A 14,212-nucleotide genomic window follows, 5' to 3' on the forward strand; every position below is an offset into this window, starting at 1 on the left:
ACAGAGCTTTGATTATGGTTGATCCTGTTTGTTTCTCACGGGGGATTCCTTCTTAAAGGTTTGTGCAGAGGCAGAAACAATGCTTCCAATCACAGCATCACAGGGATGCCAAAAGGCCCAGGTTCAGGGTCCACCTGGCCACATCCAGGTGCAGGTGGACTGGATTGTCCTGGGGGATGCAGAGACAGCTTGCCCGCTTCCTGCTCTGTAGATGCCACCCCCGGGTGACAGCACGCCCATACGTTCGGCATTTGCTTCTGAGAGTCCTTCCCTCCCTCCTGGGCCTAGAGGCTCCGCCCTCCAGGGAAACTCAACTTTCTCATGGGGCTGGTCCCAATTTCAGATGGGAGTCTAATTTTCAACACTTCTTCAAGTATCCTGGTCCTTGACAACGAAAACACCCTGGGCCTGTGAGCTTGGCAGATGCTCAAAGGGAGTGCAGAGCAGTCTCATCAGGAACCTAAGCCTACCCCCAGGCAGGTGTCAGGGACAGAGGACAATGCCTGAATACTAGGTGTCCCCCAAAAGCTCCAGGGATCTTGGTGGCCCTCAGCCAAACATGAATTAGTAATAGTGACTTTTTTGTTGTTGAGACAAGGTCTTGCTCTGTCGCTCAGGCTGGAGCGCATTAGTGCAATTATGGCTCACCGCAGCCTCGACCTCCTGGGCTTAAGCAATCCTCCCACCTCACTCAGCCTTCTGAGTAACTGGGACTACAGGCATGCACCACCATACCTGGGTAGTAGTAACAATGACTTTAATGTTGCATAACAACAATAATAGTAACAGCAGCTGCATTTTTGAGCACTTACTATGTTCCAGGCCCTGTGCTGAGTGGCTTACATGGAATAACTCGATTAGTCCTCACATCAACATTTTGGGGTTATAATTTGCATCCCCATTTTATTTTCCCTCTTTTATATTTTTCTCCCCATTTTACAGATGAGCAAACTGAGACACAGATAAATACCTTCTTTTATGGGGTGCTTCCATTGCCAGGCACAGAGGTCACCACTTCTAGGTACAGACATTATCCCTGTTTCACAGATGAGGTGCTGCCTGCCCTCTAGGGAAGCCCCAAGCACATCCTGAACTAGCTGTTTCCATGGTTGCTCCCGGCTCCTCTGGCCCTGCAAACGCCCCTGGGGTTTGGCCAGGGAGGCTCCTCCAAGTGTGACCCTGAATCCGGTGGTGGGACGCTTTGTCTGTGTCAGTCTATGCTGCTGTCCAGCAATAGTGCAGTGTCTCCACTCTAAGCAGCCCCTTGGGATGCCAGTTCCTGCCTGGGCATAGCAGGAGACATCCAGGGAACAGAACATCTTGCCTGACAGCACGTGAGCTTTCACAGCAGCCCCAAAGGGCAGGAATGGTACTTTCCCCCTTTTAAAGAGAGCCAGTTCAGAGAGGCTGAGTGTCTTGTCCCAGGCCACACAGGAAGGTGGAGGCAGAGCCAGGTCCCCTGACTCCCGTTTTCCCAGTGCACTATCCCAGGTGATAAATGTGCCCCACGAGTGCCTCACTGGCATCAGCGGCCACTCCTTATGGGGTGCCGTCCTTAAGAATTGATGCTGTCCTTGCTTCCACACTTCCTTTCCTTTCCATTAACATTTTCTTTTTAGGTCCTATTTAGTGCGTGGGTGTTTTACAAGCATTTCCTTTTTTTTTTTTTTGAGACAGAGTCTCACTGTGACACCCAGGCTCGAGTGCAATGGTATGATCTCGGCTCGCTGCAACCTCCGCCTCCCATTCAAGCAACTCTCGTGCCTCAGCTTCCCGAGTAGCTGGGATTACAGGCATGCACCACCACACCCGGCTAATGTTTGTATTTTTAGTAGAGATGGGGTTTCACCGTATTGGCCAGGCTGGTCTCGAACTCCTGACCTCAGGCAATCCACCCACCTTGGCCTCCCAAAGTGCTGGGATGACAGGCATGAGCCACCATGCCCGGCCTCATTTCCTCTTTCCATCTCCACAGCAGGCCTGCAAGATGTGTCCTATACTGTTCCCATTTTACAGCTAAAGATTCTGCAGCACTGAGAGGAGGACGGTGCCCAAGATCACCAACCTGGAAGGGGAGGGATGGGGTATGCTGCCACACAGCCCCCAGGGCAGGCCCCCAGGAGGCGTGGTGCAGGAGCCCCTGGCCCACCCCTGGAGCTCCGACTGCCCCTCTCTACAGGCGTCTGATTCATAGCTCGCCCAGCTTCTCCGTGGCCCTACCCAGGTGCTCAGGAGCTATGAGTGCCTCAGTTCCCATAGAAACTGCCACTCCACCCTGGCACACCACCTCCTGGTCAGTGGCCTCTCTGCCCTCAGGGCCATCAGATGAGGTTCTGACCCTGGCCAGTGAAAGTCAACAGCCTCGGTCGGACACAGTGGCTCACACCTGTAATCCCAGCACTTTGGGAGGCCGAGGTGGGCAGATCATGAGGTCAAGAGATCGAGACCATCCTGGCCAACACGGTGAAACCCCTTCTCTACTAAAAATACAAAAATTAGCTGGGCGTGGTGGTGCACACTTGTAGTCCTAGCTACTAGGGAGGCTGAGGCAGGAGAATTGCTTGAACCCGGGAGGTAGAGGTTGCAGTGAGCCGAGATCACACCACTGCACTCCAGCCTGGTGACAGAGCAAGGCTCCATCTTAAAAAAAAAAAAGAAAGTCAACAGCCTCATGTAGGAAGGAGCCCCTGCTTCCAGGATCAGCAGGCAGGAGCCAGGGCACATGAATTCTAGGCTAAGGCCCCCACCTGGACCCCTGGGTCTCTGTCAAAGCCTGAGCCCTAATTCCAAACCTCCATCCTTTCTGGCAGGCCTGGGTCAGGATACCTCCTTCCTCTGCCTCTCCCTGGCTCAGGCTCACATCTCCTCCTACCTGGCCCCGAAGCACTAACCTCTCACTGGATGTTTCTCAAAGTATGGTCCCACCCTCTACCCCATCATCAGAATCATCTGAGAAAGCAGGTGCTTCTCAGTAAAGCAGATTCTTCCATAACCATTGCTTGGTCATCAAAGAAAAAAGAAAGAAAGAAAGAAAAAAACACACAGAACCAAATTCCCAGCTCCCGGTACTCTTGAATCAGAAAGTCTGGGGTAGGACATTTTTCATAGCTGGCCCCAGGTGCTTTGGAAGTGTCCCTGCTTTGATTGCTTTCCCTGTCTCCAATGCTTGCTCAGCCTCAGAGTAATCTTTCTGAAGTCACTCCCCTGCTCAATCACCTTCAATGGCTCCCCATTGCCTACAGCTTAGTTTCCTAAAGTCAGGCCCCAACTTCTCTAGTTTTATCTTCTGCATTAAGGATGCTGGGCTCCAGATTAGCTGAAGTCCCACCACTCTCCTGTATGCCACACTTTATTCCCTCTACTGGGATTGCCCCACCTCATCACCAGTTTGAGACCTCAGGGATCTCAAATCCAAAGGCCTGCCCAGCCAGGGTGATGATGTAAACAAATGAAGGGGCAGGTGCCACCTGCCTTCAGGTGCTAGCAGCTGCCCAGACTGTCCTCACAAGCACAGCGTGGGCCCATGACAGCCAAGTCCACCCAGTTTTCAAGAGAAGCCAGATTTTTTCATGTAAAGCTACCTGATTTTTAAATGTTGGCAATCAAGTCTAATTTTTAAAATCACTCCACAGCCCAAACAAAGACACATGTGGGCCAGCTGGGAGCCAGGACCCCCAGCTCAGGACCCCTGGCTAATTCCTCCCCTCCTGCAACCCAATACCCCAAGCCCAGGGCTATTCAGACCCAATTTGAAAACCTAAACCCTTCTTTTAGCTTTATCCTAAGCAATAATATCAATGCAATCACAGGTTTGATGTGCTCATTTACACTCTTTTAATGTTAATGAAAACATTTGTTGCTGCTCATTGGTGTCCCCAAGCCTTGGAAGGAGAGAGTGTGGCCAGGCCTAGGGAGAACCTCTTCTGGGAAAAACTGTATCCTGTCGAGGTGCTGACGGTGCCAGGTACCACACTGGGGGCTGTGCACGCGTCCTCTCAAAGAGATGCTCAATACTGAGCCCTCCATCCATGGGGCTTTTTAATTTATTAATTTAAAAAAGCTTTTTTAGAGACAGGGTCTCACTGTGTTGCCCACAGTGGTCTCGAACTTCGGGGCTCAAGCAATCCTCCTGCCTCAGCCTCCCAAAGTGCTGGGATTACAGGCGTGAGCTACCACGCCCGGCTATGGGCCTTTTCCACAGCGCTCTGGGGGTAAGTCCTGCTGTCTAGCCTAAATCTTGCAGGCTGCCCATGGCTGGCCTTCCCCTTGTTCTGGTCTGGGAGGCTCTGGGGCTGGTGCAGGTGACTCTGGCTCCCCTTGTCCTGCCTGGGAGTGTGTGGAGAGGGAGGGCTTCGCTGTTCAAATAGGGTGGGGTGTCAGTGGCCACCTCCCCCGGGAAGGTCTTCTCTTCAGGGCATCCTTCTTTCCTTCCATCCATGTGTCCATCTGAGCTCTCCCAGATTCCCTTCTCCCTTATTTCAGAGACCTCCAGCTCCCATCACCCCTGAAACAAAGGAGAAGACAGGGTGGGTGGCTGGGTGGACAGGCAGAGGGAATGAGTGAGTGAGTGAGTGAGTGGATGAGTGAACGAAGGGGGAAGGTAAGGGACACATATCCCCCAGCCTCTCAGAGTCTCCCATGACATGGGACGTGAGTGGAATGGTGTCTCCCAAAAAGTTAATTGCAAGTCCTAACCCCATTACTTGTGAATGTGACCTTATTTGGAAATAGCTTCTTTGCAGGTGTGATTAAGTTAAGGATCTCAAAGTGAGATCATCCCGGATTTAGGGTGGGCCCTAAATCCAATGACTGACGTCCTTTTTAAAGAACGGAGAGGGAGGCTTGACACACACAGACACAGAGGTAAAAGGCTGTGTAGAGACGGAGGTGGGCACTGGAGGACAGCCAGAAGCCAAGTTTTGCCAAGGACCACAAGTGGCCACCAGGAGCAAGGAGAGCAGCATGGGCATGTCTCGCTCAGAGCCCCAGGAGGAGCCGACCCTGCCAAAGCCTTGACCCTGGACTTCTGGCTCCTGAACTGTGGGAGAATCAGTGTCTCTTGTTCTAAGCCGCCCAGTGTGCGCACATCTGTTATGGCAGCCCTAGAAAATGAAACCAAGTCAGCTCCTCACCCTGTCCCCATGAGCCTGCCCCCATGGCCACCTAGCATCCACCCATAACCCATATGCTCCAGGCATTGCAGGGAGGCCCTGGCCACAGCTGGCGGGGAATCCTGCCTCCTTCCAGAGGGTTCTGATGCTCCATCCTCGGATGCAGACCCTCTGAAGGCTCTCTGCCCCAAGGAAACATTTTTAGTTCCTTTAAGCGGCAGCTGCCAGGCCAGGCGGACACGATTTGCTCTGTGACCCTGGGCAGGTGCTTTTGGTTCTCTGAGCTCTGCCCACTGCCTGCCCCAACAGCCATGAGGGTCTCTGCTCTGCTGCCCCAGGTTGGCCACGAGCTTCCCTGAGAGACTGCATATGCCCTGCTCTGAGACAGGCCAGCTCTCCTCCTCCTCATGTCATCGCCACGATTACCATCAACCCTAACGCCCCCCAAGACTCTCCATCAGACCTGAGCTCCACAGTCCACTGGGCTGTGTGTGCTCCAGGCCACGGCAGCCACCCCCGGCTTCAGGGCACTCATGGAGACCACCGTCAGACTAGCAGGGCTGGGGCTGGACACAGCCTTGCAGACACAGGGCAGAGCTCAGAGCCCTGGGACACCCTGAGGCCTGTGGTTGGAGGGCTTGTGTTCAGGATGGAACAGGGGACGCCACCACCCACAGCCCCTGAACTCTGCTCACAACTAGAACCCATCACAGGTCTGGCACATAGTAGGCTGTCCTTAACTATGTATTGAATGAATGAATGAATGAATGCCTGTCCACCTCATGCCTCTCTAGAGGCCCTGAAGTGAACAAAGAACAGATCCTGCCTCCAGCCCCTTCCTGGTCTCAGTCCTCTGTCCCCGATTCCTGGCTCAGGGCTGGGATAAAGGGCATCATAGGCCTCCCCAACCCAGCTGCAGGTGACAGGGACCCCCTCCAGCTCAAGGGAGCTGGAGGCTGTGGGGCCTGGTTCTCCCAGTGAGACCCCACCCCTCTCCCTTCAGCTTGGACAAACCCATTTGCCCAGCTGCCAGGGGATGGGGGAAGCTCTCTGGGCATTACCAGCAGGAAGGAGAGCTCATCTGACTTAGCCCTGGGACTGTTTTCCCCGGATAGAAGCTGGACACCAGGCTCCGGAGGCCTCCAGCCACCATCTGGCTCTGGGCCAGGCTCTGGCTACCTGGCTACCTGAACAGAGGTAGGGCCTGCAGAGCATGGGGCTCTCTCAGCTCCAGCCCAGGAGACCCTAACTGCCCCCTGTGTGAGTCCAGGTCTGGCCAGGGACAGCCCCCCTGCCCACATACAGTCAGACCCAAGGACACCAAGCAACCCTTCCTAATATGTACATGGGGACCCAGTAATGTGTCACTTACTGGTCTGCACATCACATATCCCAGGGGAGTCAGGCTCCTGCATGGAGAGAGAAAAAAGGGAAAATCCTGCCATGGCCTCTTCACCAGCCTCCCCGTTTCAGCCACACCTTCTAGCACGTGACCTTGACCCACCTCTCCGGACCTTAGTTGTCCCATGGGATGGAGAAGAGAGTCCCTGCTGTGCCCAGAGCCAATGAAGGATTTGAGGTGGGGGGAGGGGGCTTTGAGAGCTCGAGCCTTGGCTCAAGTGAAGCAAGGTGGGGGCGACCCCAGACAGCCACAGCAGCGGCACCTGCTCAGAGGAGCCAGGCCGAGCTCTTGAGTGACACAAAGGCCCAGGACCTGGCCAGGCCTTCCTCTCTTTGGGGCCTAGACAGCTTTGTTTACAGAACTCTTTACCTCCATTCTCACAGCCCTGGGTATGAGAATGCAGGTGAAGAGTTCTGTAAACAACTGACCATTGGTCAGCTGGGACAACTGCGGTTCTGAGAGGGCCAGAGCCGAGGCCACACAGCCAGGAGAGAGATTAGGCCTCCCACCTCCCAGTTCCAGGTGCTTCTATAAAGACATCCAATTGCACCCAAGAAAAAAGGGCCAGGTTCCTGGTTCTTGAGGAAGGAAAAGAAGGGGTGACAGAGCTCATGAGTGCTCCCCCTGGCCACTCATGTTGGAGCCCTAGGCTATCAGGAATGCACATAGGGCTGCCGGCTCCTGTGAGCCTTACTTCTTCCCAGAATCCAGGTATCTCTCATTTCTGGACCTTTGCACATGCTTGGAGGCCACCTCCAGTGGGAAGCCCTTCCTGATGCTCCCAGGAGGCTCCACTTCTGTGCCCCATGTCCTCTCTGCTCCTCCATGGAAGCACCTCCCCCGCTGACTGTGAACTCCTGGCAGGCGGGGCTGGGCCAGCATGTCTCAGCCCTGTGGCCACCATGCCTCAGAGAGTGGGTGGAATGAACGTGGGCCATGCAGACAGGAAGGCTGGGGGAGCTGCACTTCTGCCACAGGGTCCCTTCTTCCTACTGTGCCTTCACACCCCAGGGACACAGGCCAACCATCCTCCTCCTTACCCAAGTTCCCAAGACCCCTCCCACCACCACCAGGGCCACCACTCCATGCGCCCAGCACTGACCTGTTCCCCTATTTTCCCATGTAGCACTGGCTGCGGCAAGGCCATCTCCAGCCTGTGCAGGACCCACGCCACCAGCCTGCAGGTGGGAGAGAATGTGCTGTGTCCAGGTGGGAAGGGTCATGGGTAAACTGAGGCTGGAGTCAGCTCGTTCCCAAGGCAGAAAACAAGCCTGCCAAAAGGCAGAGCCTGCCAGGAGCCAGAGACCAGGTCTCCAGCCCTGAAGACCATTTCCCCCCTCTCCACCCTCCCTTGGTGCTCTGGCTATTGTTCAGGCCCCAGCAGGTAGCTCAGCCTCCCCCCACCCTCCCACCCATCCTCGGAAGGGAGTGCACTTTGGGCATCTCACACATGGAATGTGGCAATACCTGTCCCAATTTCCCTCCCTCCTTCCCTTCTTTTTTCTCCCATCTTTCTTTCTTGACTTGGTGGCCTAGGCTGGTGTGATCATATCTCACTCCTGTCTCAGCCTCCTGAGTAGCTGGGACTACAGGCACATGCCATCATGCCCAGCTTTTTTTTTTTTTTTAATTTTTTGTAGAGATGGAGTCTTTCTATATTGCCCAGGCTGGTCTCGAACTCCTGCTGCCATGGCTTCCCAAAGTACCGGGATTACAAGCATGAGCCACTGCACCCAGCCTGTATCCCATTTTAAATATATGTATCCTTTGGCCCAGGAACTCCATTTCCACTTATTTATCCTCCAGATTTACTTGTGCGTGAACCCAATGATGCATGCACGGGTTATTGACTGTGGCAAAAGAGTGAAAACAAATGTAAATGTCCACTGAGTGGTTAAATAAAAACTGGTGCATCCATTTAATGCAGCTGTTCAAGAAAGAATGCAGTAAGACCTGTGTGAATAAGAGCACTTCTAAGACACATTTTTCAGGTTAAGAAAAAAAAAAAAAAGAAGAAGCAGGCCGGGCCGGGTGGCTCATGCCTATAATCCTGGCACTTTGAGAGGCCAAGGCAGTCAGATTGCTTGAGGTCAGGAGTTTGAGACTAGCGTGGCCAACATGGCGAAACCCCGTCTCTATTAAAAATACAAAAGTTAGCCGGACACCTGTAATCCCAGCTACTCAGGAGGCTGAGGCAGGAGAATCGCTTGAACCCAGGAGGCAGAGGTTGCAGTGAGCAGAGATTGCACCACTGCATTCCAGCCTAGGGGACAGAGCGAGACTCGGTCTCAAAAAAACAAACAAACCAACAAAAAAGCAAAGTGCAGACGAGTATGTATAGTTTGCTCCTGTCAGGTGTGTGTTGAAGAAAAGAAAAGTACCCAAAGCTTGAAAGCTTGGACGTGCATAGAAAATGTGGGAAAGGGCACGATGCTGATGTGGCTGCCTTGGGAAGGAGCCTGCACACATCCAGTTGAATTTTTTTCCAGGTTTCCAGGAGGTTGGGTGTTAGGCGGGGACAAGGTGCTCATCCTGTCCCCTGGTGGGAGGTGCTGCATTGAGGGTGGCTCACCTGGCAGGGTCCCTGGGTGGTGGCAGGGAGGAGGTCTGGGCCTGGGAGCCTGGCTGGGGCTCTGGAGCTGATGCCTCCTTGGGTTCCTCCTTGGGCTGCAGGGGGACGGGTGTGGGCAGGGAGGGGGTCTCCCGGGCCTGCAGCTTGGGCCCCATTTCCTGGGGGCGTCCTGGAGGTGCTAAGCAGCGGGGAAAGCAGGAGATAGAGACGCCATCCCTTGAGGGCTTCCTCCAACCCCTCAAGGGCATGGGGCCAGATTCGAGGCACTAGCAGGACTGAATGGGGAGCCCTTTGGGACCACCTCACCCATCCCTATCCTCAAACAGACCAGACAGACATGGGAACTGAGACCCAGGGAGGGGAAGAGACTTACCCAAGACCCACAAGTCTGTTCCAGGACACTGGCTTCCCAGCCTGGACTGGGGAGGGGATTCTGGTGTCCCCCCCAACAGCCTGCTCCTGTCAAGCCCTGAACCCCGTCCTAGTCTGGGTGGGGGCTAAGGGCCTCTGGGGGATCCTCCAGGGCCCAGTTGATCCCTGAGCCCAGCCCGTGACCATCCCAGACAGCCCCCTCCCGAGCTCCCCACCCTGTACCTGGGTCTGAGGCAGCACCTGTAGCAACTGCAGGCTCATCTCTCCAGACCTGGGTGACAAACAGGGCGCAAGGTCATGGGCCATAGCAAGCTCTGTGCGCTTCCCCAACCGCCACTACCAGCTGTGTCCTGGCCCACGGCAGGTGAGCCGGGGATGGGGGTGGGGGGTGTCTCTCCTTCTGAATCCCGGCCCCCTCTCACAGTCACTCCTCCCCATAGAGGACTCTCCAAGGTGGGGCATCGCCCCCTCATGAGTTCCAGGGTGGGTGGGGACAGCCTGCTGGAGGAGGCAGTCCCTCCTGGGGCCCCAGAAGCCCCCCCCATATACTCAACTCCCTGCCTCTCCCTTCCTTGGCTCACCTCAGAGGATTTGGGGGGCTGAGGAAGCACTCTGTCCAGATTCTCCTCCAGCCACAGAAGCAGCCGCAGCCCAGGCCTGCAGAGGGGCCAGTGATCAGCAGAGCGCCCTGAGGGAACCGGCCAGCGCACTAACAGCCCACCTCGGGGCCAGGCCTCAACCAGCCATTCCGTGCCCTCCAATCCTGTTCTGCACGGTAGGGGCCTTGTCCTGGAAACTCTCAAAGGGCCCCAAGCGGGTGGGGAAATCCTGTCAGCCTCCATTTCTGAGCCAGGGCTGGACCAGGCTCTGGAACCACAGCCCTGGCCTCCTGGGGCAGCAGGGGAGAGGCAAGAGCCGCTTGAGGACCTGAATGCAGCCCTGGGGGCTCCCTGTGCTGGAACAGACAGGGCTGGCTGGCTGTACGGGAGTGTGACCTGTGCCATCACACAAAGCCTTAGACTTAGAAGGACCTGGTTTTGGTTTCATACTCTGCTGTCACAGTCTGAAAACATTTTTAAAAAATTTTTAAGGGGCCTGCATTTGCATTTTGCCCTGGGCCCCATAAATTATGTGGCTGGTCCTAAGATCAAGCATTGGATCTCAAATCCATCTGGCCTCTGGGAAGCCCCACTCTCTTCAGAGAAGCACCATGTTCCCAGGACAACCGGTTCCCCCAAGTATGGCCCAAAAGAAGGCTGGTGAGTCCTCTAGGCGCCCTCATCCTAAATTGCTTTAGTGGTCCCAGGAATCAGCTGCATAAGTCTAAGAAGGAAGTAGAGGACCAAAAGACACAGAGAGAGAGCTGCAGCAAGGAATGAATGAATGAATGAATGAATGAATGAGTGAATGAAGTGTGTGATTATATATACGTGTGTTCATTCATGTGTTCATTTGTCCCATGTGTGCTGAGTCCTCACTCTGTGGCAGGTGCTGTGCTGGGCACCAAGGGTTCAGTAGTGACCAGGACAAAAGCCCCTGTCCTCAAGGAGCCAGCAGTCTAATGAATGAATGAGTGAAGGAACGAATGAATGGGGTGAATGGAAATGAAGGCATGTCTCTGGATTTCCAGCAGAAACTACAAACTGGGAGCTTCAAGCTTACTTTGGAAGTCTACAGTGTCCTGAAAACTTCCTGACTAAAAATTCAGGGTTTTACATAAAAAGCTAGATTTCTAGCTTCTCTTGAAAACCTGGAGGATCTGGCCACACAGGGCCTAAACACCTGCAAGGAAGAGGCAGTTGAAACCGAGCAGGGCCCCTTCTCGGAGCTCCCTGGCTCCCCTCTTCGCCACAGTCCCCCCGCCAGTCTGCCACCCTTACTGATGGGGCAGCCACCCCTCCCTGAGTCAGCTCTGAGAAGTCAGACACTGAGGCCAGCCCAGGCACCCTGATGTCCCCCACAGTGATCCAAGCCCTGCTTCCAGGCTCCACACGGAGCCTACCTACATGAAGCCCACCTGTGAGGAGCTCATCCCTGCCCCTCCCTATTCTCAGAGGGTGGCCCCACCCAGGGACCTCTCAGTCATCCCTGGGAACACCCAGGGACCTCCCACTACAAACCATAAGCAGCACACGGTCCACTGTCCCCATTCTATGGCTGGAAACAGGCCCAGAGGAGACGGGAGGCATGTCCAAGGTCACACCCTGAGGTGGTAACAGACCCTGCTCCTGAAACCAAGGACCTGTTCCTCCCACCCACACATACAGACAACAGTGACACTCAGGGATAGGGACTCACCTAGTGTCTTGGGCCTCAAGGGCCTCATTGGGTTCATCTGTGCACCCTGCAGGGTCAGAAAATACAGAAAGGCAGTCAGCAGCGGGAGACCTGCCCCAGCCCCCTGGGCAGCCTGGAGTGGGCACCGAGAGCTCAGCTCAACCCCAGGTTCAAAGCAGGGTCAGTCAGATGAGAAGATCCAGCCTGGGCAGAGGCTCCCAAGGGGCAGGGCCCATCCCAGCAGCCCCTCAGCCCCTCAGCCTTGCTGCTGAAAAGCCATCCTGCCACTTGGTCTTACCTGTGTCCCCAGTGCTGCCGTGCCCCAGGATCTGCCAGGGACAGACAGACAGACATGGGCAGGGAGCCCAGGGGCAGCCTCCCCACAGCCCCTCTCCAACCCGGCCCCTTCAGCCTCCAGCCCCAGCAGTACCTGAGCCGAGTCCTCCGTGATGCTGTGAACAGGCTGCGGGATCACCTTCTCCACGCCCTTCATGAGCCAGGTCAGTACCCTGCGGCTGGGACTGCGATGGACAGAGACACTAGCCTGCCCTCTACTTCCCCTAGCTCAATGAGGCCCTCGAGGCCCAAGACACTAGGTGAGTCTCTGTCCCTGAGTGTCACTGTCATCTGTATGTGTGTGGTGTGGTTATTGGAAAGTACCTACATGTACCACTGGCCCAAGGCCAGTCCAGTGTCCAAAAGAACTTGGCTTGAATCCTAAACCACTGTCTCCCCACTGTGAGACTTCAGACCCATCACCTCCCCAAAAAGCTCCACGTCCTTCTCTGAAAAATAGGGGATGCTGATGCTTCATGAGGCCAGGCAGACCAGGTGCCATTCAGAGCCCACCCCCATGGGATGCCTAGGACAGAGCAGCTGACTTCCCTCTCCTCCTGCCTCCTGCTGTCCTGCTCTGAAAACACATCGTGCTCCCGAAGGGCCAAGGTTTGCTGCAGGTGTAATGCTGTGGCATAGGCTGAGCAGCCTAAATGTGAAGGTCACAGCCTCCCTGCCTGAGGCCAACCCAGCCCCAGCCCTGCTCAGGCCCCAAGCACCATGGTCTGAAATGTCTGAGCCAACTGGGAGATTCCATGCAAAAGCCTGGATTTCTGGCTTCTCTGAGAAAAGCAGAAGCTCTGACCCCATTGGGCCTGCATCTCACCCGAGCACTGAGAAACATCCGGCCCCCTGTACAGGGGCGCTCACTATGCAGCTCTGACCCACTGTTTCTTTTGGTCACATTGCCCTGCCCTCAAGGGGCTAACAGTCTAATGAATGAATGAGTGAATTAACAGTCTAATGAATGAATGAGTGAAGGAATGAATGAATAGGGTGAATGGAGATGAATGCATGACTGAATTTCCAGCAGAAATTACAAACTGGGAGCTTCAGGCTTACTTTGGGAGAGCCCGCCCTCCACCTGAAGCTCACTTCAGCCAATTCCCAGGATGTCCCAGGGCTTTCCCCAGAATGACAGCAGAGCTAAGGGCAGTGCCCATCCCCACAGGGCTCCCTAGCTGGGAGGGGAGGGGAGGGTGGTGCAGTACCTGTTCATTTCAGAAATCTCAGCGCCCTGAGCCCGGAGGGATATGGTGGAAGTAAGGGCAGCCTCCTTGGTCTCTGGAAAAGAATCGCTCATCCTTCAGATCTAGGGCCTCACACAGGCCCATTTCTACCCTGCTTGGGGAGATCAAGTCAGGGGAAAGGAGAGACCCCCAGGGGTCAGAAAGCCAGGCTCCAGCTCAGCTCAACTGAAGTCTCTGGGAGCCCACCCTTAGCTTCTCTGAGTCTTAGTTTCCTCATCTGTGAAATGGGTCCGCCAGCCTTGTGGGCTCTGCGGCTCCGAGGGGAGAATGTGGGCCCCCCTGCCATGCCAGCCTGAGCTTCAGCACTCGCACTCACCCTGAGGGCTTGGGTCTGCCACAGCCACTTCCTCCTCCTTGAATGACTCTTCGGGGGGCTAGAGGGTTCGAACAGGATCATGTAAGTCCTAGGTGAGACCAGCCTGGTTTGGACAGGGGCAGCCTGATTCTCCCTCAAGGGATCCCTGCCCCACAAAAGACCTGAACGACTCTTTCCTCAGGATCGTCTCTGTAAATCCTGGTGGCCTTACCTTCCACCTGGGATACTCCCTTCCTCCTAGCCCCAGGGACCCCTCATCTGGGGCTGGGGGCCCTCACAGCCCCCAAGGTCCAAGGTGGCCTCCCAGCCTCCCAGGCCTACAACATCCCCAGGAGGCTGCCCCACTTCAGTGGCCTGAGAGGAGAAAGGACCATTTAGAGATAGTTATGAAGCCCTGGGGCTGGCTGAGAGGAAGAGGGAGGTGAGAGGAGCCCACGCCCCTCATCCTCCGCCAGGGCTCTCCCTTTCTTTCTGGCCCAAACTTTCCATTCCTCCCTAGTAGCTAGGTGGAGTTTGGCCTCTGCCATCTGCCTTTCACCTGCCTCTGCAGCCACACCTCCTGCTACTACGTGCACT

General features: G+C 55.3%; 1 protein-coding gene across 2 annotated transcripts in view; it reads right to left on the reverse strand.

Annotated features, from left to right (window-relative positions):
- The window catches only part of CNGB1 (cyclic nucleotide gated channel subunit beta 1), an 89,812-nt gene that overhangs the window by 69,539 nt on the left and 6,061 nt on the right, over window positions 1-14,212 (reverse strand). Inside the window, exons 3-13 of one of the 2 annotated variants that reach the window (XM_004057720.5) lie at window positions 13,637-13,694; window positions 13,282-13,354; window positions 12,165-12,255; window positions 12,033-12,063; window positions 11,756-11,801; window positions 10,039-10,114; window positions 9,680-9,728; window positions 9,086-9,263; window positions 7,616-7,691; window positions 6,484-6,520; window positions 3,811-4,504 (exon numbers count right to left, since the gene is read on the reverse strand). In XM_004057720.5, coding sequence (XP_004057768.4) covers window positions 4,479-4,504; window positions 6,484-6,520; window positions 7,616-7,691; window positions 9,086-9,263; window positions 9,680-9,728; window positions 10,039-10,114; window positions 11,756-11,801; window positions 12,033-12,063; window positions 12,165-12,255; window positions 13,282-13,354; window positions 13,637-13,694 — 741 coding nt within the window. In that variant the 3' untranslated portion in view covers window positions 3,811-4,478. Of the gene's footprint in view, window positions 1-3,810; window positions 4,505-6,483; window positions 6,521-7,615; window positions 7,692-9,085; window positions 9,264-9,679; window positions 9,729-10,038; window positions 10,115-11,755; window positions 11,802-12,032; window positions 12,064-12,164; window positions 12,256-13,281; window positions 13,355-13,636; window positions 13,695-14,212 lie in introns of those variants that run through there. The other variant, XM_019011603.4, reaches the window with a different exon arrangement.

Source organism: Gorilla gorilla, chromosome 18, assembly GCF_029281585.2.
Source record: "Gorilla gorilla gorilla isolate KB3781 chromosome 18, NHGRI_mGorGor1-v2.1_pri, whole genome shotgun sequence".
Lineage (NCBI taxonomy): Eukaryota > Metazoa > Chordata > Mammalia > Primates > Hominidae > Gorilla > Gorilla gorilla.